The sequence below is a fragment of the Phaseolus vulgaris genome, chromosome 10, assembly GCF_000499845.2.
Source record: "Phaseolus vulgaris cultivar G19833 chromosome 10, P. vulgaris v2.0, whole genome shotgun sequence".
NCBI classification, from domain to species: domain Eukaryota; kingdom Viridiplantae; phylum Streptophyta; class Magnoliopsida; order Fabales; family Fabaceae; genus Phaseolus; species Phaseolus vulgaris.
In genome coordinates this window covers 40128268-40151022 of record NC_023750.2, presented here as the reverse complement: position 1 = coordinate 40151022, position 22755 = coordinate 40128268, and the positions used below count along the sequence as shown (strand labels likewise).

Here is a 22755-nt window from a genome sequence, read left to right as displayed (position 1 = left end):
CTTCTTCAACATGATGAAAGAGAGAAAAAAACAATAATATACTATGCTCAAGAAACAATACTCACTATAGAAAATTATAAAGTAGAAATCAATTTTAGAGATAAAAATAGATAGTTACGTGATTAAATTAGAGATTATTTTAAAGATTAAAACTTTTTTTTTCTAAATTAGTTTCTATTATTGTTAAATAGTTTCTAAATTGGTATCCAATTATCTATCAATGTTTTAACTACTAATTATTTAGATTCTAAATTTGATAACAAAAACCTTGGTAACTAATTAGATACCAATTTAAAAATCATTTAACTAATATAGAAATAAAAAAAAAATTTAATTTCTAAAATGATTTTTAATTTAGTCACTTTAACAACTAATTAATTTTGATCTCTAAAATTGGTTTCTATTTCATGATTCTTTTTAGTGAATATACATTACCAATAACTATGAACCAATTATACAAAAAAAAAATATTTGATTTTAATAAATGGTAGTATTAACCGTGTACAAAAAAAAAGTTCCAAAACACATATAGTGATAACCTCAAAACTCTCCAAAATTCCTATAGTTATCTCTAGACACTCCAACTACAAATCTTAACCAAAAATATACACTCATTTCCATAAATTGAAACTATTCATAAAGAATCATTTCATTAGTATAATAGACTCCCAGCTAGTCTGTTCTTAGAATTCTTCGTTTTTGTTAACATATGGATTTTGGTCTAGTCCTCCCATATTTTTGTATTTTCTTTATTTTTAATAAACTTTTTTTTCATGTGATGACAGATGATTGTTGTTACTTGAGGTGTCAGCCTAGCTGAGATGTCAAGTTGCATAATGATGCCTAACACGAAAACTTTTTTATAAAAAAAAACTATATTCTCAACATAAATATATTGGCTAAGTAAATTATCTTAAACACCTCAAACCACAACATTAACGCAATTATATAAGAAAATCTACTAGATTTCCACAATCAGTTTAACCTTTTATCATCTGCACATAATTGATACTAGGAGCATTATCACAACCTGCATAAAAACATAGGAACTAAAACATTTTTTTTATCAGCTTATGAACTAAAACATGCATAATTAAAAAAAAAACATGTGATAGGACCAGTTCCATCACATCTTCCTGTCCAATCTCAAGGGAGAAGATGATACAACACCAAAATTATACAGGTAGAGTAGAATCTTGAGAACCTTTATGAAGACATTTCTCAAACCCCTCTAAACCAGAAAATGTACCCCACTTGCTTGCACTAAATACTCAATTTACTTAACTAATTAATTTCAGACTTTTTAAAAGATAAAGATACCATTTAGGATATAATTAGAAAGGTTGTATTTGGTATTTATGATTTATCCACATCCACACCTTTATTTGTGCCACTCTAAAAAATTTCTTCCTATAAAAAAATGTTTATAAGTCTTTTTCACTTAGATGGATTTTTTAATAAGTTCTCATTTAAGTATGGGTTTGTTCAACATTTAGAAGTTTTTTTGGATACAAACATTTTTCAATCCTTATAATCATGAATCATGTTTTGAATACACCCTACACAAAAAATGGTCCAAAGGACTCCAAAAACATTCATCACAATATATATACTTAGATTAGATTCATTTGTATGAAGTGTATATCATTAAAGTCGGGTGGAGACTGAAGTCAGCGAAAATTTGATCTTTTCGGTTTATCCAATAAAGGTGAAATTAAATTAATAAATTGATTTGGATTACTTAATTTGTTTCCATTTTAAATTCGACCAAATTATAATTAATTCATAAATTCTCAAAATTATTTATTTTTAACATCCGTATGTAATTACATACAAAATAAAATTTGGAGTGAATGGGATTCGAAACCAAGTTTCATTAGATAACTCAAAGAAAATTTAACAACTACACCAAACAAATGCTTTAGTATGATTATGATTTTTATTATACTTATTAATATTAATAATATGAATAAGTATAATAAAAATGATAATATGACTAAAGAACTTGTCTGGTCTAGTGGTTAACTCTTGTCTGGTCTAGTGGTTAACTCTTCCCTAGGCACTTGGGTTCAAGTTATCACAATTGGTGTGATTAAGAAGGAGTAAGAAAAATATGAAAAGCAGATTTTGTTGGGAATTTTTTTTATAAAATATGATCTTAAGTGTTACATTTAATTTATTTAGTTTTTGCTAATAAAAAAAATATTTTGAACTTTATGTTTTATTTTTTAATTCTATTTTTTACATTTTATTTTTTTATTTTTATGATTTTATCTACTATTAGGTGTATTTCCTCTTTTTTGTTATGCAATTCTTTTATTGGATAAAAGATTAATTGGACAAGTTAAGCAATAATATAGAAAAAAAAAACTAAAATATTTTTACTTTACAATAGTACAAAATAAAAAAACTACATAAAAATACCATAATGTTACGAACTTAAAAAATGTTTTTAAAAATAATAAATGAGTTAAACCAATTCAGACCAATAACATATTCTGTTCAGATCAAATTTTATATTAAACTCCAACAATAAAACCTAATAATAACTTGACAACACATGAATTTCTAATACTCAATTGCTCAATCAATTAACTTTAAAGATTGAGACCAAAAAATGGACATGTAATTATGTTCATTTATTAGATAGAAAAAAGTTTAGTTAAATCAGTTAAATATAGTATGTATAAAGGATTGTAGTTATCTGCTGCAATGGTTACTATTAATTTATTAGAGAAAGTGGGAGTGGTGGAAAGGATGGGTTTTGTAAAAGAACGAGATAGTTCTAAAATGGGTGGTTTTAATTTAATTAAATTAATTTTTTATTTATAAAAAATATATATATAAATTATGTATATTTGATATATGTTTAATTCTTGCATAAAAACAAATATCCATTCATAATCAAACTGGTAATTTACTAGCATGAAATGGTATAGGTGAATCCAATTAATAGTTTCATAACTCACACCACATTTTTTTATATATATAACTTTTCTATATCCAATGTTATGTTAGATTTCTGTCCTACATAGCAGCATTTTATTATTGAGGTACTGAATTACTTTGGAGGACAAATTTTAAATGTAATATTAAATGTTTCACTTTCACCATATTCATACTTGATCAGTATGAGTATGATCGAAATAAATTAAATAATGAAATTTTCTAGGTCTTTCGCATAAAAGGAAATTATAAAGACTTGTTTAGAAGATGCATAACTTTACAAGTTAAAATTGATTTATATATATTGAGTGTGATATTTTCTTATAATTATAAACAAAATACTGACATAATATGAATTTTCAACTCTAGTTATCAAATGTGTCTGTGACTCCAAATCGATCAATTATTGAAATTCGAGATAGAGTATTAAAAATTTAAATATTAATTATCTTTTTTTTTAAAATAATTATTATATTAATGAAATTAAATATGATTTTTTATTAATATTTAAAATAATTTATATTACTAATAAAATTTATAAAATAATTTTAAATTGGTATTAAACATTAAATATTAAGATTTTAGTTATTAATTATTTTAAATTAATTTAATTAAAAAATAATTTAAAATATTGATGATTAATGTTAAACACTAATTTAAAAACTATTTTATATTTTTTAATTAATAATAAAAGTTACTTTAAATATGTTTAATTTTTATTTATAAAATAGTATTTAATTTAATTAATTAGTTTTTTTTCTAAATGAATTAATATTTAATAATTTTTTATAGTAAAATAATTTGTATACTATAATTCTACATTCAAGAAAAGAAAAAAAAAAGGAAAGAAGTGAATGATGAAAAAAAAAAACAGAAAAAATGAACTATGTAAAAAAAAAGTTAGGATAGGATTATCCCTTTGGAATAAATAGGAGATAAAAGTCTGAATGAAATTGAAGCAGGTAGCAAAACATGAGAGTGTAGTTACACATAATTTTGACATGAAACATATGTTGTGTTGGTAAGACTTTGATTGCGTGTTGGAAAGTGTTGCTGCTCAGATTTTCAATGCAAGAGAGAGAGAGTGTTGAGATCTCAGATGCCAATATAACATACATCAACATCACTCACTAATTTACCATACATTATAAATCAATAATAATAATAATAAGTGTGAAAAGTTGCCTATTGTACGTGGCACCAAATCAAAGGATGAAATCTAAGATAACAAATTTGACTTTCTAACTTTTTTACTTCTTTCACAGGGGAATATTCTCATAATAACACACCACATCAACAAAAGGGGCTTATGTGCACCACATAATATTATATTTCCATAAAAATCACTAAAAGGTGATGATGCTTTTAAAATTTGGTCTTCCCAATAACCTTATTATAAGACTCACCATTTTATTCTTTCACGTAATAAATTATAATTATTATGTATAACATAATAATTAACTATTGTTTAACTAATCCATTATGGATACTTTATATCCAAGACCACTTCAAAATACCTCATTTATCATTTCATAATTTTGAGAGAGAGTGCCTATTCTTTGGTTTGAAACTATAATTTTATTTTGATCTTGAGAAACTTGTGTGAATCATGGCATTGTCCTTTGGGACTTGAGAGACAGACGAAGAAGGTATTTAGACAAAATTAGATACATGCACATGCACTTGTATTACTCACATGTTTAAGAAAATAAATTTTTGTGGAGACAAACTTCTCAATATGAGTATTAATTGACTTATTCTTTGACTTTTGAGTTTACCTACTAGTTATATTTATAAACAAAATATTTCATATCTACTACAAAAGATGAAAGATCATACCCAACCTTCATAAAACACATAATATTTTGACATTTCAGTAAAAAAATAAAAATCCAATCAAACTTTTGGTATAAAAAATATTCTTTTAATTAATAAAAATCAACTCCGACTAACAGATTTTCCTACAACAGGTAACTAACAATTGCATTTGATAAAAACAAAAATATGTTACACTTATTAGAGTGCATTTATTAGAAAAAAAATTTATCAATAAAAAATAAATAAAATAAAATATTTCAGGAGTCTCAATCCTTATCCAGACACTTGGTATCTCAACCTATAAAAAAAAAAAGTGGTCATGAACAAACCACAAAATAATCATCCCTTACAAAAATAACAGAATATACACTATTAAAATATCTCCAAAATATAGCCTAACCTTAAAAAACAAAGTACTTGTACAACATTGTTGTTACATGTGCATACTCAACAAAGAAAAACCAGAGAAAAAATAATGTATATTATAGATTCACTACACATACTCTCTTTGGTATTACAAATTTACTGTATCTATTATTTGTAACCCTGTTAACTAAAATCTTTTGATTTCCTATAATTACAGTGACTTGGAGCGATTAAATTTTCCTTCTCTCAAGCTATACATGACTGTGAACTTGTGTTCATCTTCTTCTTATTAGGTTAAATCTCTTCTTAGGTGATCCATATTGGAAATCCACCATAACAAAATATTTTATATGACTCCCCTCATAGCTGAGATGTCTGCACATTCAAGAAATTATTTCCCAGTTCTTTCAAGCATTACTGAAACTGTGTTGAGAAAAAAATGTAAAAACTTATACAACACTATGCATAAAGTCAAACACAAGAAAATTCTCTAAGAATCAATACCCCTCAACTTAACACCCAAAAAAATCAGAATATTAAGACTCTTTTCCAAATTAGTGAACAAAGTACAATCATACAAATAAACATTGTTCTTTAATTAACTTTATATTTTAATATTTTTCGGACGGTTAATATAGTGATGTTTGGAGGGCAATTTGGGTTGGAATTGTGAGTGAAATGTGGAAGCATAGGAACTCGGTCGTCTTTAATGGAGGAGTGGCGGATGTGTTAGAAGTTTTTGCCTCAGCACAAGTAAAGGTGTGGTCTTGGATTGCTGCAAAGTCCCGCGAAGTTTATTTTTCCTATCCCTGTTGGGTTCTGGATCCTTTGGCCGGTATACGGCTGATTCAGTAAAGCTAGTTAGCGCTTGGTTTGGTTGGTCTTTTGATCGGCGGTTTTGGGTGTCAAGTTAAGAGTTAAATTGTATGTGTGTTTGTAAAAGGGTTGGACCACCCTCGAAGTGGTTCCCATTTAATGATTTTTTATTGCTGATAAAAAAAAAACCAACAAGAATATGTGATATATATTATACTATTTTTAGGTAGTTTTTTATTGACTATGTTATATTAATGTTATAAAATAAAAATATTTTAAAATGGGCTGAGTGATTATCGATTATTTATATTTATGATTGTATAAATTGAAAATAATTTTCTATTGCACATATTTATACATAATATTTGGTTTTATAAGTAAGTTAGAATATTCTTAATATTATATATGTTATTTTGTTGTCGATAAAAAATACTTTAATTTTTGTTCCTACTTTGTTGAAGAGTAAAACTGATTTTTCCATGGACATATAAATAAGTGGATAGAAAGTTATGTTATATGTGGAAAGCTCCCTAACTCCATGTGAATATTGTGGTTGAAGATTGAATTTGTAAAATGGTATATATAGTTAGGTGTGTGGTTGAAATTGAAGGATGAAAATTAGGTAAGGAAAGTGTGAGGGAACACAGGAGAGTGCGTATGAACCGCCGACCACCTGATTATCCAATCACTCTTACTTTATTCCCATTTTATGCCATCAAATACAAAAAAATCTCAATGCGTGATTCACATGTCATGCACTTTCCAAATATGCCCTCTCCCTCTATCACATAACTTTACTCAAATTTTTCACTTCCTACCTTACTTATATCATTTTTCATCCAATAAGGTTTTATAGTGTTTCGATTTTAAGTTTGTTTAGAAAATATTATTAGTGTGAATTATTATATTTGAGATATTTATTGTTTTAAAATTTAATTTTTTTTTTAAAAATGTAAGAAAAGCGATATGAAATCATTAAACATATCGAAATTAACTCAAAACAATAAGAGAACAATATAAAATATAGAATAAATAAATAATTTAATTATATTTTACATTTATAACTTTTTAAGGTAATTTCATAATAATTGAACTCGATTTATTTTTTATAAGTTAAGTTGGTGTAGCATACTTATAAAGGTTTTTTAATTACAAATATTTTACAACAATATTAAACTTTAATACAGAGACAAATTTAAAAAATCGGAATAATGAAAGAGAGTGCCAATTAAGAAAATCAATTATTCATAGAACAAGAAAAAAATATTGAAACTTGAGAATGTCTAATTAAATATTATATATATATATATATATATATATATATATATATTCCATATGTAATATTATTAATAAAGTTAGTTTTAACATCCAAAATTTTATTCTTATTCTATGTCACTTTTTTTCCCTCTTTTATTTACTCATTGCACCTTTTTTTTTCTCGTTCTATTTATTTTTTTTGTCTTCTATAGCAAGAAATGTAAATTTATTGTTATTGTTATTCTTTTTGGTTTTGAAGCACTTTAACATGTGGCATGTGATTAATTGAATATCTTCCATAAAATTGATGTTCTTGAAGGGAAGTTCTTTTCCAAGTATAAACCAATACATTGAACGGCATCTTCCATAGTGTTAGTTTCCTTATAGAATTATTTCTGACATAAATACTCTTTGATTTTACTATTATTGTGTTTATACAATAAAATGCATGTACATTATACTTTTCAAAATCGAATCACATTGCCCTTTGTCTTATTGAAAACTCAATTATTAGTTCCAGTAGTAAGAATCCATTAACTAATGATGAGAAAAATAGTAAAAGTTAGTGCAAAAATAGGTTTGAATTGATATTTTAAAATTAAACATAAATATTTTTTAAAAAAAATGCATTAAACACATCGTTAACAAGGTTTATAAATAGGTTTTAGATATTATTCTACTATTTTATTTCTTATAATTTTATAGCATATTAATTCACCATTTTCTTGTTTATTCTATAAATTGATTTTTTTGTTAATTATCGTTTCTAGCATTCTATTAAAATATAAATCCATAATAATGGTGCTTTTTTTATCAGCACCATGTAGTATGGTGTATTTGATATGTTTACCAAAAATGTATATTTTATTTAGACTTAATATTAAAAAGTTGTGAAGTTATATTTTCTTACTATTATTTTAAAAATACACAAGGGTTGACAGCAAAATGGACAATTTTGTCTTTAACACACCCCATGAAGGTGTTGGAGGAGACCATCGGGTGCAAAACAAAATAGCCTTTAAGATAGCATGTGTTCAGCCCGTTATTGAGAGTCGAAGCCTAGCTACTTATAGGGAGTTGCTCTCTGTACCCCTTGTTTTCAAACATGCACCCCATATGATGTTGAAATGATAAAACTATCTCAATCGATAATGTATCTTCCCGATTCAAAAATAATTTTCAAAATATGAAATTCAGAATGTATTTTTTATTTTGTATTACAGAAGATATATTTTAAAATACAAAATAAAACATATATTTCAAAATAAAAAATAAAAATATATATTTCAAAATATACATTCTAAAATACAAATTATGTATTTTGGATTTGAAATACAAAATAAAAAATACATTTGAAAACATATATTATGAAATATAAATTTTATATTCCTAAAATTATAAAGAATTACATTCCTTATATTTTAAAGAATTACAAAATAAAGAATTATATTTTAAATTATACATTCCTTTGTATTTTGAACTACATATTATGAAATACAAATATATTATTTTTAATGTTCTGGAATGTCATTGAATTCCATAATCCAAAACAGAAACTACAAAAATAAAACTTACTGATAATTTATTTTCAAAAGGGTGTATTTTAAATTTTAATTTTTTTTGCGGTGCAATTTGAAAGTATTGGGGTGCAGAGTGCAATACCCCTCCTTAGATGAGTATTATTTTTTCAAATAATATGAAACCCAACCAATATTTTGGGATGGTCAGCACAATTATTCTTCCTTTGTGTGTATACTAATTGTATTTGAAACATATTTATTACAGTAATTATATAATTTGTATAAAAAACAATGTTGCGGTTTATATATTAATTTCATCAAGAGTAGAGTATGGGCCTTTGGATGAGTTTTTTTCAAGACATCTTTGATGTTTCTTCCTGTACCCTATCAAAATTAGAGTTTGCACCTCATCAATTCTCAAAAAGTGTTTTATCCTTCTTTTGAATGACTTCTGGGTTGTCTTTTTTTGGAAGTTTTTTTTCAAAACATACTTTCCAGAATTCATGAAATGTATACTGGAAAACATTTTCCAAAAAAACATTTTTTAAACAAAAGTTACAAAATAAACTTTCCATAATATATATAATACGTTCCAGAATGTCTTTTTTCAAAATATGTTTTAGTAATAACTTTTTGAAAAAAAGACTTAGATGGATCATTTGATCATTTGATAATTTAGTATCTAAGTCCTAAGAAAAAAAATAATATACAGTCACTTTTAATGCCACAAGATTTAGGTTGATCAGGACTATACAATGTTATAACCTATAAGTCAAGAGTCCAAAATAAAGATTATTACCAAAGTATTATTTGGAAACTGAATAATATAAGAAAAATGGGATTCTACATGAAGCATCACAGATTGTGAAGTTCTTCACTTGGTAAAATTAACAACTATTATTGTATCCAACTCAATACAAAGTACAATAAAGTTTCATAAAAATATATTCAAAACCATCTAGAGTGTGGCTTATTCTGACTTGTAGAGAATAGTATTCTGGTTTATCTTCTCAGGGTATGCAGAATATACTCCGCATAAAGATCCCTGCAACAAATCAGAGACAAGATATAACAGTGAAGTGAAATGATGTAGATTGCACTACAGTATTTGTGTTACATGAATAAATGAGATGAATGACTAATACAAGAATGGAGAAACATGGTTGAGTTACTGATCTATGAGGTATACAATATTTTGTTATTGGAATATGATAATCTTATTGACCATGAATTATGTATCAAAACCAATTTTAACTAGATATTAGAGTTCAAAAAATCAAACTAGGTGCTCCAAAGATACTGACATTGAGAATTGGATGGCTTCAACAGCAGTAGATGCAGGTAAAAACTCATTAACTGCTACCTCCTTGTTCTCATTCTTCTTGTCTAATCAATATGTTAAGAAATGCACTCAATTTTTTTATGAAAACGTAAATTGAGCTTAAAGAAAGGTCAATTTCAGGTTTTCATTTTCTGTTTTCACCTTTCAATTTCAAAAGGTCTCATTCCTTTCAGTCTATTTCTTGGTTTCAAAGATTTATGAAGGAAACACAGAAGAGAACTGTGTTATTACTAGTTAAAAAGTGAAAACATGAAGTAAAGGTACAAGTAACTTTCCCTTGGTTATCAAGTTCTTGGAATAAGATTTTTTAAGGATACAATCTTCAAAGAAGCGTCGAATCTCGGAGAGGCGATGAGGTGGAAGTTCTTTGAAGTCAGTATAGTGTTTATACTCAGGATCATCAGCACAGACTGCAATAATTTTATCATCCTTCTCTCCCTGTGTTAATTGGACAAATCTGTTATTGTTCAAAATGGTTGGAACAAAATAGCCACTGATATATCAACTAAAAGGCCAAAAAAATATACCTGATCAATCATAGGCATGAGTCCAATGGCCCTGGCTCTTAGGAAACAACCAGGAAGAATTGGCTCCTACCATATCAGTAATTCAGTAAGTTTACCATTGGGAAACCTTGTTGGTATATAGAACTCAAACTAAGTACTATATCTAACAACATAGTATGGCTAAAGCAGCAATTGAGTTTATGTGACATCTTTTGAATGGATGTAAAAAATTGAAAAGGGAGGATTCAAAGTTGATGAATATAGAACCATGGCATATTTTAGTTTTATTATACATTAAGCCCTCTTGTATATGTTGAATGAGTTTAAAAAGGTAAGAATTTACCTGCATGAGAACCAAGACATCAATTGGATCATTGTCTTCACATAGAGTTCTTGGGATGAAACCGTAATTATGAGGATAAACAACTGATGAATACAATATCCGATCAACCTGATAATTATTTAGATGGTAAGAAGAATATAAAGATAGACGAGAAATGGAATGCAGAATTCAGATTTTGGAAGGTTCAAGACTCTAGAATCCACAAGACTAGCCAGAAAAAAATGCTCATAAAAATATCATCTTGAGATTTCTCTGTAAAATCTTTTTCAGATCATAGCACTAGATACTCCCATTTCAAAGCCAAAAAGAAATTGGTCCATACCTTAATTAATCCAGTTTTTTTGTCAAGTTCGTATTTGACCTTGCTTCCTTTAGAGATCTCAACAACCTACAAATAGAAATAAAGCTAGTAAGCATTGAACAAACATCAACAGCATACATCGTAGGAAATTTATAGTTAAAAATGGAATTACAGTTTTTCATGAATATTGTTATTAGGAAAGATAAACTAATGGAAATTTAGAAAATGTCATAATGTAGAAATAGAAAAATCTTTTTAAGAGTGTAAGGGTGTTAAGAGTTACACGAATATGCCACTCATCAAGTTCAAAAATCTATACCAACCAGTGTTATTTGACAAGTGATATATGATTCATATACTTCTTGCATGACAGATTTGTATTGTTTTAGGAAATTGCAGACCAAAAGGTAACAAGCTATTTGCTAAAACTTAAGGAAGTATTTGGACTTGCAATTTTAATTCTAAATTCATGTCTATTTTGTGCTTCTCCTTTGTAAAAGATTGGTTTGTAGTTGATTTTGCACCTACTTTTAAACTTCAATAAAGGTTGCATCCACTGTGCAACCACAAATATAGTATTAATACCTGCAAGTGTGGTAGATTTAGGAAAACTGGATTAAATTTGAATTGAATGCAGAAGGAAATGGCCCAGTACATTGGTTACACTCAAGAATTTATGTAAAATAAATGGCATAATTGTGGACATTCTTTTCAGTATCAGAACTTACACAATTGAAAATCATAGGTGCCCCAGGTCCTGCAAATGAAGAACATTAAAAAACTCTTTTTTTGTGGGGTGATACCAAACCAATCCTTGTTTTAGCATAAGCATTTGGCCTAGCCAAAAGATTATTCAGCAACATGATTTGAGAGATCTAATGTTAAATTAAATGGCAAGGAAGCAACACAGTGAACAAGATACCAATTTCAAGATCATGCCAAGGGTGAGCAGCAACTGATCTCCTAGACAGAGATGAAAGAATCCTTTCATTTAAGCGAGGAGTTGGACGATTTTCACGAACTTCTTCACCATTCTCCTCAGTACTCATCTTCAAAGACTAATCATAGCAAAGTCATGATCATATACATTGTTAACAATATTCCACTAAAAGTTGATCCATTTCATCAAATGTTAGAAATCTACCAAACATCAACAATAAGTGGTAATAGAGACAAAAAAAATCTGCATATTTCATTACAAACATGAATCTACCCTAAAAAGCCATGACATGAAACTAAAAAGGAATCATGATAACTTGATGCACGATTAACACAATAAAATGATATATTATAAGGCTTGGAAGAAAGGAAGTAACATACCTTGAACAACAGTTTATGCAAATATTATTGAAAGAAGGTAAAGGGTGAAGCAAAAGAGATCTGAGAAAGAAAAGAATTTGTTGTGTGTATCTATAGAGGTGAAGGGAAGAACATGGTGAGTCAATTATTTACTCACCTCGTGTTTGAAAGTGAGACAAGCATGCTTACCATTCCACCTGTTCTTTGGAACTTTCAAAAGAACATTTCTAGCCAATAAAAAATCAAAACAAAAAAACAAGTAGTTTCATTTTTATTAATTTCCTACTGTATTTTTAATGATGTCCGAAGAGAAATAATTAAATAAATATTAAAATTACGTTAAAATGTAAAAGTCTTTTATTTTTTCTTAAAGTAAGTTATCATCTTTATTTGAAATATAAATATTATTTATTATGTTATTGAAAACATTTCGTAGCAATCTTTATGTACTAGTAAGTTATATTCATTTTTTTTTTGTTATAGTTTGGAAAAAAAACTGGTTATGAAAGCATTATAAAAGGATGAAAACCATTTTAACTCCACCCATCATTTCTAGCAAGCTTTTCTCTTTTAATTTTAATATAATACCAAATCAATCAAATAGAGACATGGACTTTGTCAAAATTTCTGCAACACGTTGTTTGTACCATCAAGCAACATCTTGAACTGTGTTTATTTTAAGTATAAAAAAAATAATTTGTTAACGCAAATTTGAAATAAAAATATATCTATTTGATGACAATAATAACTATAACTAATACTTGTTAAAGGATAATTTAATAAATTATCCGAAAATTGGAGAAGAAATTTTTTGTATTGTTTAAGAAAGGCGAAAGTGTTTAAGAAGGATGTTATATAAATTAACTATAAAAATAAAGTATTCTACAAATAACATTTCTTTTTTTTTTCAATCAAATTAATTTAATATAAATAGTTTTTAAGTCACCCTGAAAAACTAAATTTAAAAAGTTAAAAAATCCTTGACTTAGTCATAGATATCCGTATTTAGAGAGAACTTTCAAAAGTTTTAGTTTTGTTTCCATGTTAACAAACAAGTTTGGAATTTTTTAATTTAATTATTAAAATATGAACTTTAAACTTAACTATATGATATTATATAGTATAAATGGTTTCATATTTTCATAGGTTTAATAAACTTTTATCAAAATATACTGTAAATTATTCTGATAATATATTAATAAATAAATTTTAAATTTAACTCAATTTTTAAATATTATGAAACAACTACAAACCAATCACAGAATTTACATTTATTGGAAAATTGAAAACATTTATTGGAACTACAAAACAAATAACAAAGGTATGAAAATTAAAAGACATTGACTGGTGGGTGATGACTTAATCATCTGAAAATGTTATGGAAGTTTAGTGAAGCTGGTGCTACCATGATGAAGGAATGTTGACTCAATCACTCTTCTTTTCATTGACTAACTTTGGTATTATGCTTATTTGCTGCATAAGTCAGCTTCCATTTATTCCTGCAACCCAAAGAATACTTTGATGCTTGTGTTGTTGCTATCTACATTCCTATATATATACACATGAATCCATTTTATCAATTTTTACGCTCAATAAACTAAAATGATTAATGTTCCTGCTTTGTCAGGAATGGTATCATTGTTTCTACTAAGTGTTGGTATTTCTATTAGGGATCTTGGTTTTTGGTTGCAATATTAAGAAAAGTACTTATAAATAACATTTAAGTTAGTATTCATGTTGAACATTGATATAATGTTGTCAACGTATTTATAGGAAGGAGTTTAGTTTTTTATACCTATAAATCTAATTAACACAATTTTTAGTAGTTAATGTTCTCACATTTTATATGAAATTACTTTTAATCTTAGTTTAATTTGTCGTTAATGTGTTTAGTGGTCGAGGGGTCTTAACCACATGCAATATAACTTAAATGATTAAAGAGGTATCATAGTTCAATTAAAATATTCAATATAATATAAATTAAAAGTTTATATGTATCAGAACTTGTCTATATCATTGTATTTCATTGACTTGGACCCGCATAGATACTTAGTCAAATTGTTCTTATTCTTTACCGTCAACCACTTTCCCTCCACATCCTCCATCACCATCACCCCCTTATTCTTAACCCTCCATATTCGTTTGTTTGTTTTCCCCTCTCTTGATCCCTTTTCTCACTCATTTCGCTCATAGACTAACGCGCCTCCCCTTTTGTTTACTAAGCACTCTCTTTCTCATAGACTAACCTCTCTCACTTGCACCAGCGCTCTTTTATCTGGTACATTTTTTTTCCTACTATTCTTTTTTTTTATTCTTTAATAGTTCTGTTATAAGTTTGATTAAATTGTTGTCTTCGTGTATTTTATGGTGTTATTTGTGTCAGCACAATAATATCAATATTGTCATTGTACAATGCCAAAGACATGCATAAATGAATAAAAAAGAAAAGTAAATTCATACATTGCATTTTCATCTTCTACTTTATAATTGAAAAACAACACTTACTGGTTGGTTTGATGGTTCTTGAAGGAAACTACGACTTCTCATATTTTGGATTTTGCATATGAAAATAGAAAACAAAAAAGATGTTTGATGGGATAAAAGTGAAGATGAAGAGAAAATGTTTAGTTTTGAATTTAAAATTTTTTTAATTTAATTTTTTTTTAATTTAATTTTTTTTTAATTTAAAATGAATAAGTAGTATTTTTAAATAATTAAATATTTTTATACTTATAAATACTTATTGACTTTGAAAATTTACACAAGTCCTTTCTTTGCAATTTTATGGCGAAAAAAAACAATGTCTTCTACGACCTCAATTGCGTTGTGGGCACAATCGTCACCGTCACCAGCGGAGCCGTTGGAGGGAGTGAGGGTTCAGAAGAATATCGCGATCTCAAAGAATTTGGAAATCCATAAATATCGGACTAATGAAAGCGCGATGAATAGAACAAAAATTGCAGTACAATATCTGAAGACAATTTTTGAAGATGATAGTGATGCGTCTGAGCAATCATGTTCTTGGTCTCCTCTTATTTATGTTGTTGAGGATCTGTATTACGACAATGATGAAGAAAGCGCTAGCATTGACGATGATGAAGAAAGCGCTAGCATTGACGATGATGAAGAAAGCGCTAGCATTGACTACTGCATTAGAGAACGTCATAAATCTCATAGTTGTTGTAGTCAATGCTAGTGCTTTCTTCATAATATTTGTACCGCATTTTTTATTTTTATCATTTATATATAATTATGTTTAAAATTAAAATTCAATAAACGATATCATTATTCACACACTTATATTATCAGTATAAATTTACAGTTCATTTTAATAAATACAAATATATGCAAGAAGACACATAAATTTTATCAAAACATAGTTAACATAGTAGTAATATATGGTAAATTTACCGATTATTCAATTTAGTTTTATTTTAATTAAATATAAATTTTAATCAAATTAATAATTTTACAATGCAGATTGCCACCAATTTAAATAAAAAAACATAGTATGGAACACTAATAACATAATATGGAGCACTAATAACATTTTTTGTTACCTTCATTTTTTTTTTATTGAGGCAAATGTCAATCTCATTTTTGAAATAATATTTGCCATATGAATAGTGTTGTTTCTCCTTTCTGTATAAGTTCTTTCTTCTTGCATTCATTGCTCCTCTTTATTTCAAACATTTACTCTTCAAATTTGTGTTTGTTGTTCTAGTGTTGATATTTTATCACTTATATTTTTCATTTTGTTATGTAATCTATTAAAATGTAGAAAAATAATAAACATTAAAAAAATATTTAAAAAAATATAAAAATTAAATATTTATATTTACTTTTAATTAGACAATTTTAAAGTTCTAAATATTTTTTTTTAAATAAGATTATATAATTTTTTAATACTATTTTTTTAAAATAAAAATAAAAATATGATGTATATCATAACCTAAAATATTTCTTACGTAATAGATAAACTTACAATTTTTTTATGTTTCACTGTTACTTATAATAAAATCACTGTGATTAAATTTTAAATAAAAATGAAATTTGAAAAATGCCGACTTATAAAATTACTTATAATGAAATTTGTATCCAGAAATCCCTCTATGTATTAAACATTCTTGTTAATTTACCCCAACTTTCTTATGAATGATTGGACTTCACAATTATATTTTTCATTTATTTTTTTAAAAGCGTATGTTAATATGTTATTAATCTGTCTACTAATTTTTGTTAGTCCAACATGCATATTGCAACCTTCACTTTGAACCTTATTTTTTCATTAACCCAATTTATGATGTGGATTGTAGGGAATATTTCAATCTCATATGCGATCATAAGTTGAATATTGGTTGATTTAATACATATACATATTCTTTAAACTCATAACCTAAACTAGAAAAAGACTAAAAGAACTTGAGTTTATTTCCTCTACAATTTCATAGATACGAAAAAATTTCAAATTATTTACAGATGAAACATATTTTAATTATCTAATCTGATTGGGATGAAAAATTTAAATTGTACAATCTAAATACATTTTAAAATTTTAAATGTATTTGAAGTTACACCATTGATAAACGTTATCACAATATACTTTGTAAAATATATTTTTGAATTATGTAATTCAAAAATCTAAAAATACATTACACAATTTAAAATATATTTTCAAATTGCACCAACCAAATATTTAAAGTATAAATATTTTAGAGCTTTCGAACAACCCTCCAAAAGTGTAGGAAGAGACGGTGTGCAAAAAGTAATTAATCTATATTTGTTGGGGCAATTAGTAATGAAGGGCCTTTTTAGCCAGGGATTTGCAAATGGATCAACTTGGTGAATGATTTTGGCACCTCTCTTTTATGCCATTTTTTTGTTAATTGAACAAAGAAACAAATCCACACACACAAACTGAAATGTACCCTCTAATTCTATGGATTGTCAAATTTCCCTTGTTACGAAGGGTACTTCAATTAAAAAAAAAAAAAATAGTTGCCTTGTTGTAATGTACACCTTTGAGATTAGTATTTATGAACGGTGTTTTAAGTAAATAAATTTACTTAAAAGAAAATACAAGAATTAAACTGAAGTAATTAATTAGTTTGACTTAAATTCAACATACCTTATTATTGATTTGATTATTAATATATTTTAAACTAACACACCATTAATTAAAAATCTGTATTATGAGAAATGAGATTATTAGATCTAACTTAAACCGAATCAATTGATTTTAATGGTTCAACATTTTATTACTAAAACTGAATGGTATTATATAAATATAAAATATGTGTATATAAATATTTAATATTTTTGTTAAACAAGAAGGGGTGGTGGCGCAGTTGGCTAGCGCGTAGGTCTCATAGCTTAGTTGAGTGATCCTGAGGTCGAGAGTTCGAGCCTCTCTCACCCCATTTTTTGTTTTAATTTTGTTTGTTAATTTCAATTTATGTAGCACAATTCATGAGTATGAAACAAGATTTAAACTGAAAAGTGGCAAGACCAAGTACAATTTCAGGTGAAAGAAAAACCATGGTTGATTTTTTTTTTCACCAAGGAAGTCTCCAAGTGAACCCTTTCCTTTTTCTCTTAGTTTACTTCAATTTTAGTTAACAATATCATGTAATGCTTGAACTGTTGACATGACCAGGTTTTCTATTCAGCAAATGCTGATGATGTAGTGTCTGGAATGTTTTCATGCTTTAGCAATTTCACTGGCAAAGGAGTCTTCAAGTAGAAAGGCTTATCAATTACAAGCTAGAGTTTAAATTTGTTTCAAATTTGTGTACAACATTCACAAACATGCACTGACAAGCTCATAGGAGTATGCTTATGAGACAATGTGTTTCACAACTGAAATGAATATGATCTAAAAATGCATACAATGGACAGATAGAATAGTGAAAGACTCAAAGATCTTACCGGACTCCTGGTGGTAAGATCAATACTTGCTATGTTGCAACTTGCAAGCATTCCCAGGACAAAAGAAATGGAGACAATGATGATGAGATGTGTTTCTAATGTTTATAGATTGGTTTCACTCTTCTTCACATCATAATTTTTCTTTTCCTTTTAGCAGGTGTAAATGCAGTAAGGTTGGTTTTCAAGTCTTCTTCTACTCTAATGGCTTTTCCTTCTCATTCATGCCATTAACAAGTGTGTGTATGCATGCCTTGTTAGAGTTGCATGAGAGTAACCTGAATAATGATTTCTATATTCTGGTTGGGTATTTCTTATTCAACTCCAATCTTTACAAAACTTTCTACCCTTACACAAAAAAACCAGGCAGGATTCATTAATGTTGGTCATAGTAAATCTGCTCAAGCTTGATTCCAAATACAAAATGGGGTCCTTAAGAAAGGGAATCTTTTATGGCATTTGCATGCTGAATTTAAATATTTCCCTAAAGTCCTAGAGCATTATTTATGATCCAAAATAAACCATCCTTGCTTCAGAAAAACAAAGATTAACTGAGCATGATAAAAATGAAGTAGTTGTCTAGCCAATCCCCTGTTAAGTTAATTTGGGAAGACATCTGTGTTCTTCATGAATTCCAAAAACTAATAAAATATATTATTAAATACTAAAATCACATATAACACATCGATTCAGAAATACACTTGCTATCATAGACAAAATACTACAAAATGTACTCTGTCCAGAAACTGCAAATAACCACACAAACTTCCTAGTTACAGAATCTACTATCTTAAATATAAACATCATGCAGTTTCTGATACTTTGTAATTGATTTGCTATCATATATACTTCTAAATTTTAATGCATAATTGTCATTATGCGATTTCTAATAAATTGGCTACTATAGAGCAAGTTATTTTAATAACATATACTCCTATAATTAAGTGCCACGAATCCACTAATGGAACTAAGTTCTTAATTCCCATCATATGACGTTGTTTGGTCTTGAATGATACTTACTGATCTTCCCATGACCTCAAAATGCAAGGAAAACTAGAAATTTAAAAACAATTGATCTCCAAAGGTTTACTTGTTGTAGAGTCACATGAGGATGTCTCCTCTCCCCAGAAATCATCTTGAAATATACTTTCTTGTTTCTCTTGATTTGCTTCTTGGTTAGAAAATAGAAGACATGTGTCACCAAGTGCAACATCGTATGATGTTTTAAACCTTTTTGATGAATAGTATTCATCTGAATTAAGATATTTAGTATACATAATTGAAATATCTCCAATATTAGCATCCTGCAATGATTTCAAAAGAAAACAGATGAATTCAATTCTTGAAGTGCTCAAAACAAATATAAAAAATATCACAATCTCGAGAAAAAGTGTAGTCCTAGGGTCTATGCAGGGGAAGAGATGCAAGGAAAGGAAAAAATAGGTATATAAGTAGATTGCCTTTTTTTACAGTCTCAATAAATACCCATCAATCGATCATGAATCACACCAAAACATCAAAGCCAACTCAAACCAGACAATTCACTTGAGTATCTTTTAAGAACCTACTGGAGAAAATCCCTATACATTGCAAAAAATCTGACAAAATTCGAAACACCATAATGCACACTGCAATCTTATCTTATTAAACCAACATGAAAGTTCAGAAACGAAAGGAGATAAAACTCCTCAATATTATATGGACTCTGCATATATATATTTACCAGTTTAGGGAAGACTTCTGCATCTATGTAAGGGCTTTCGCAATATGCCCTTTTCAATGACTTTGATTGAGTGGAATGGTTAAAAGAACTAGTTTCAGATGGAGTTTGCGGAGTTTCAAATGGAACCTGCATATAAGGAGTTTGCGTAGTTTCAGATGAAATCTGCGTAGTATCATATGGAGGCTGCGTAGCTTCAAATAATGGAGCCTGCTTAGCTTCAGATAATAGAGCTTGCATAGCTTGCATAGTTTCGGTTAATACACCCTGCATATCTTCAGATAGAGTCTCCGTAACTTCACATGGAACCTGCATAGCTTCTTCGTCAATAACTAAACTCTCATAAACTAAAGCTTCTTCATCAATAACTAAACTCTCATAAACTATAAATAGATTCAGGACAACCTCGTTAAATAAAAATGAATTCAATGAATTCAAGACATCCTTCGGAATAGTTTCAGAAGATGGAATCTGCTTGGTTTCAGATTCCATCTGAATAGTTTCAGATGGAATCTGCTTAGTTTCAGATGGAATCTGGGTAGTTTCAGATGGAATCTGCATAATGTTGTTTTCATTTCTAAAATAGGCATTGATAGATGCAAAGTTTGAAGAAGATGCTTCATCCTGCTCAATATCAATTAGGGGGGTTCTTTTGGGGAGATGGATTTATCTGCCTGATGTGTTGCCTCACAGACTGTTTCCATTCCGGTATAAGTTCCTCCCTGAATATAATTACAAAGGAAGTATCAAGTCTCGGCATGTTTTACATGGCACAGTGTATATATGTTCATGAAAGATGCTTCAGCTTACAGATGGAAGTCCTGCTATTGCCTGATTTTCACAATCAGAAACCACGCTTCTACTGGATTCACCTTCATCACAAATCAATGCATCAGTTCCTCCTTCAGTTGTTTTCCCAGGTTTCTTTATCAAGCGGCATAAAACAAAATCCTTCTGCAAAAATTGGAGAATAGTCAGAATTCATTTGGCGCAATTTACAAAAGTATAAGGCCAAGACAAATGAAGCAAACGTGTGCAGAAGAAATTGACAGTGTTCGGTGAGAAATAATGATGAATTGTGAGTGTTCTTAGATAGAAGACTCAATTAAACACATCCAGTGCTAATTTACACTCCTACTACACACCATAGTTTAGTACAAAGATCAGCAGAGTTAAAAATTTCTTAAAAAAAGAAATACAAACCTGGTTTTTATGAAAGGTAAGAGCATTAAGAGCATGATATTCGTGAATAACCCACTTGGCCTTGACACCTTTGGAAGCACGACCAATGCAGAAAACAAGTGTCTTCTTGGTCCCAATGACAGTGGTGGTGTCCCAGGTCCTAATCTTACGGTCTTTTCCAGTGGGTTTCCAGAAGCCACTCTTGGTTCTCCGGTTAACCCTTTTACTATTTGAGTACTTGAAATCAACAGGACTGAAGAAAAACCATTCTCGGTCACTGAATGGTATTACTGATTTTGCTAACATCACTAATTGAAACAATAAAAGAATCAGACAAAATTGAAGTAAAGATCAGAGCAAGAAAAAGGACAGCGTTGATTTGATCAAAATCCATGCTTAGTTTTAGATTATTACCTGGTACTTCCCAAGGTGCCACATTGCAAAGATCTATCTCAGTCATGACGTGGGCACGGGGATCATCAAGCAACTTGAGTTTGAGGTAAAAGTCTACAAGTTCTACTTCTGTGGGACGAAAACCAAATCCTACAATCTTCATTGGTTTTGGTGAACACTTGACTTCAGTTGTGTTTGCAGTTAACAAGAAAGAAAGAGAGAAAGACGATGAAACAAAAGAAAATGAAGAAAGCAAGCGAGTGTTTTCAGTGTTTGTGTTTTTGTTGTGTTATGGAACTGAATTTATAGTGCCATATTCCTTGACTTGACTCCTTAGTGAAGAAGTTGTCGTTGGAAAATGCATTATAATAAGATTATTTGCAATCTTTATAAAAAGTTCATAATATAACTATAAAAATAATTAACATATGCAAGTAATATAGATACAGTAATAAATACAGTGATTGTATTGTACTAATACCGCGTGAGAATGAGAATTTTTCCTCACAACCCACACCACTTTCTACGAAATGGACAAAAATGTATTTAACATATTTTTTCATTCGATAGGGATGTAATCTGTTACGAGTCTCCATCATCACGATCAATGGCTTTCAAACTAATTAATTTAAAGTACAAAGATTATTTGGCTATTCTGAAGTTTAGAAAAGCAATCTTAAAAATTTTCGATAAAAATATTTCATAAGTTTTATTTATAAGTTAATTTTATAAAATTGACTTAGTCTTATTTATAAATTAATTTTATAAAATTGAGTTAGATTTAATATTAATTTCATTGAATTTATCCAAATTAGGTTAAATTTATGATAAAAAAAAATTTGTTAGTATAATATATAAGTAATGACAAACTTTTTACTTCCAGTTAAACTTAAAAGTAGAAACTTTAATAAATAATTATTTTTATTTGTAGTTTCTTACTTAAGCCTTGGTTCCCAAGTTTCTTCCATGGCCCACCATTTCAATGTTCTTTCAAGAATATTGGTTACTGAATTTTGATGCA

The 22755-nt window shown here is 28.1% G+C and overlaps 1 protein-coding gene, 1 non-coding gene and 1 pseudogene across 8 annotated transcripts; 1 reads left to right on the top strand and 2 right to left on the bottom strand.

Moving 5' to 3' along the window:
* Window positions 1-9529: 9529 nt before the first annotated feature.
* LOC137818661 (soluble inorganic pyrophosphatase 1) lies at window positions 9530-12773 on the bottom strand. Of its 7 annotated transcripts, XM_068622209.1 has the most exons (10): window positions 12672-12731; window positions 12536-12595; window positions 12138-12273; window positions 11944-11972; window positions 11237-11302; window positions 10915-11022; window positions 10593-10658; window positions 10383-10503; window positions 10028-10109; window positions 9530-9768 (listed from the first exon to the last, which is right to left on the bottom strand). In XM_068622209.1, exons 3-10 carry the CDS (start codon window positions 12262-12264, stop codon window positions 9726-9728), a joined length of 642 nt encoding a protein of 213 aa, XP_068478310.1. In that variant the 5' UTR covers window positions 12265-12273; window positions 12536-12595; window positions 12672-12731; the 3' UTR covers window positions 9530-9725. The 7 variants fall into 7 exon arrangements, with proteins under 7 accessions (XP_068478310.1, XP_068478312.1, XP_068478309.1 ...); XM_068622211.1 differs by lacking the exon at window positions 11944-11972 and having other exon boundaries at window positions 12672-12736; XM_068622208.1 differs by having other exon boundaries at window positions 12536-12713.
* Window positions 12774-17847: 5074 nt separating this feature from the next.
* TRNAM-CAU (transfer RNA methionine (anticodon CAU)) lies at window positions 17848-17934 on the top strand. The gene is given in 2 exon segments: window positions 17848-17885; window positions 17899-17934. It is a non-coding gene; the product is annotated as a tRNA-Met (tRNA).
* Window positions 17935-19071: 1137 nt separating this feature from the next.
* Window positions 19072-22020, bottom strand: LOC137818660 (NAC domain-containing protein JA2L-like; annotated as a pseudogene).
* Between the last annotated feature and the right edge of the window lie 735 nt (window positions 22021-22755).

What these genes read in the sequence shown, in the direction of transcription:
- LOC137818661 (XM_068622209.1), bottom strand. Translation starts at nt 12,264, where the DNA reads ATGAGTACTGAGGAGAATGGTGAAGAAGTTCGTGAAAATCGTCCAACT. An exon ending in ATGTCTTGGTTCTCATGCAG is followed by an intron (nt 10,659 to 10,914) that starts GTAAATTCTTAC and finishes CTGATATGGTAG; the next exon opens with GAGCCAATTCTTCCTGGTTG. An exon ending in TCGACGCTTCTTTGAAGATT is followed by an intron (nt 10,110 to 10,382) that starts GTATCCTTAAAA and finishes CATATTGATTAG; the next exon opens with ACAAGAAGAATGAGAACAAG.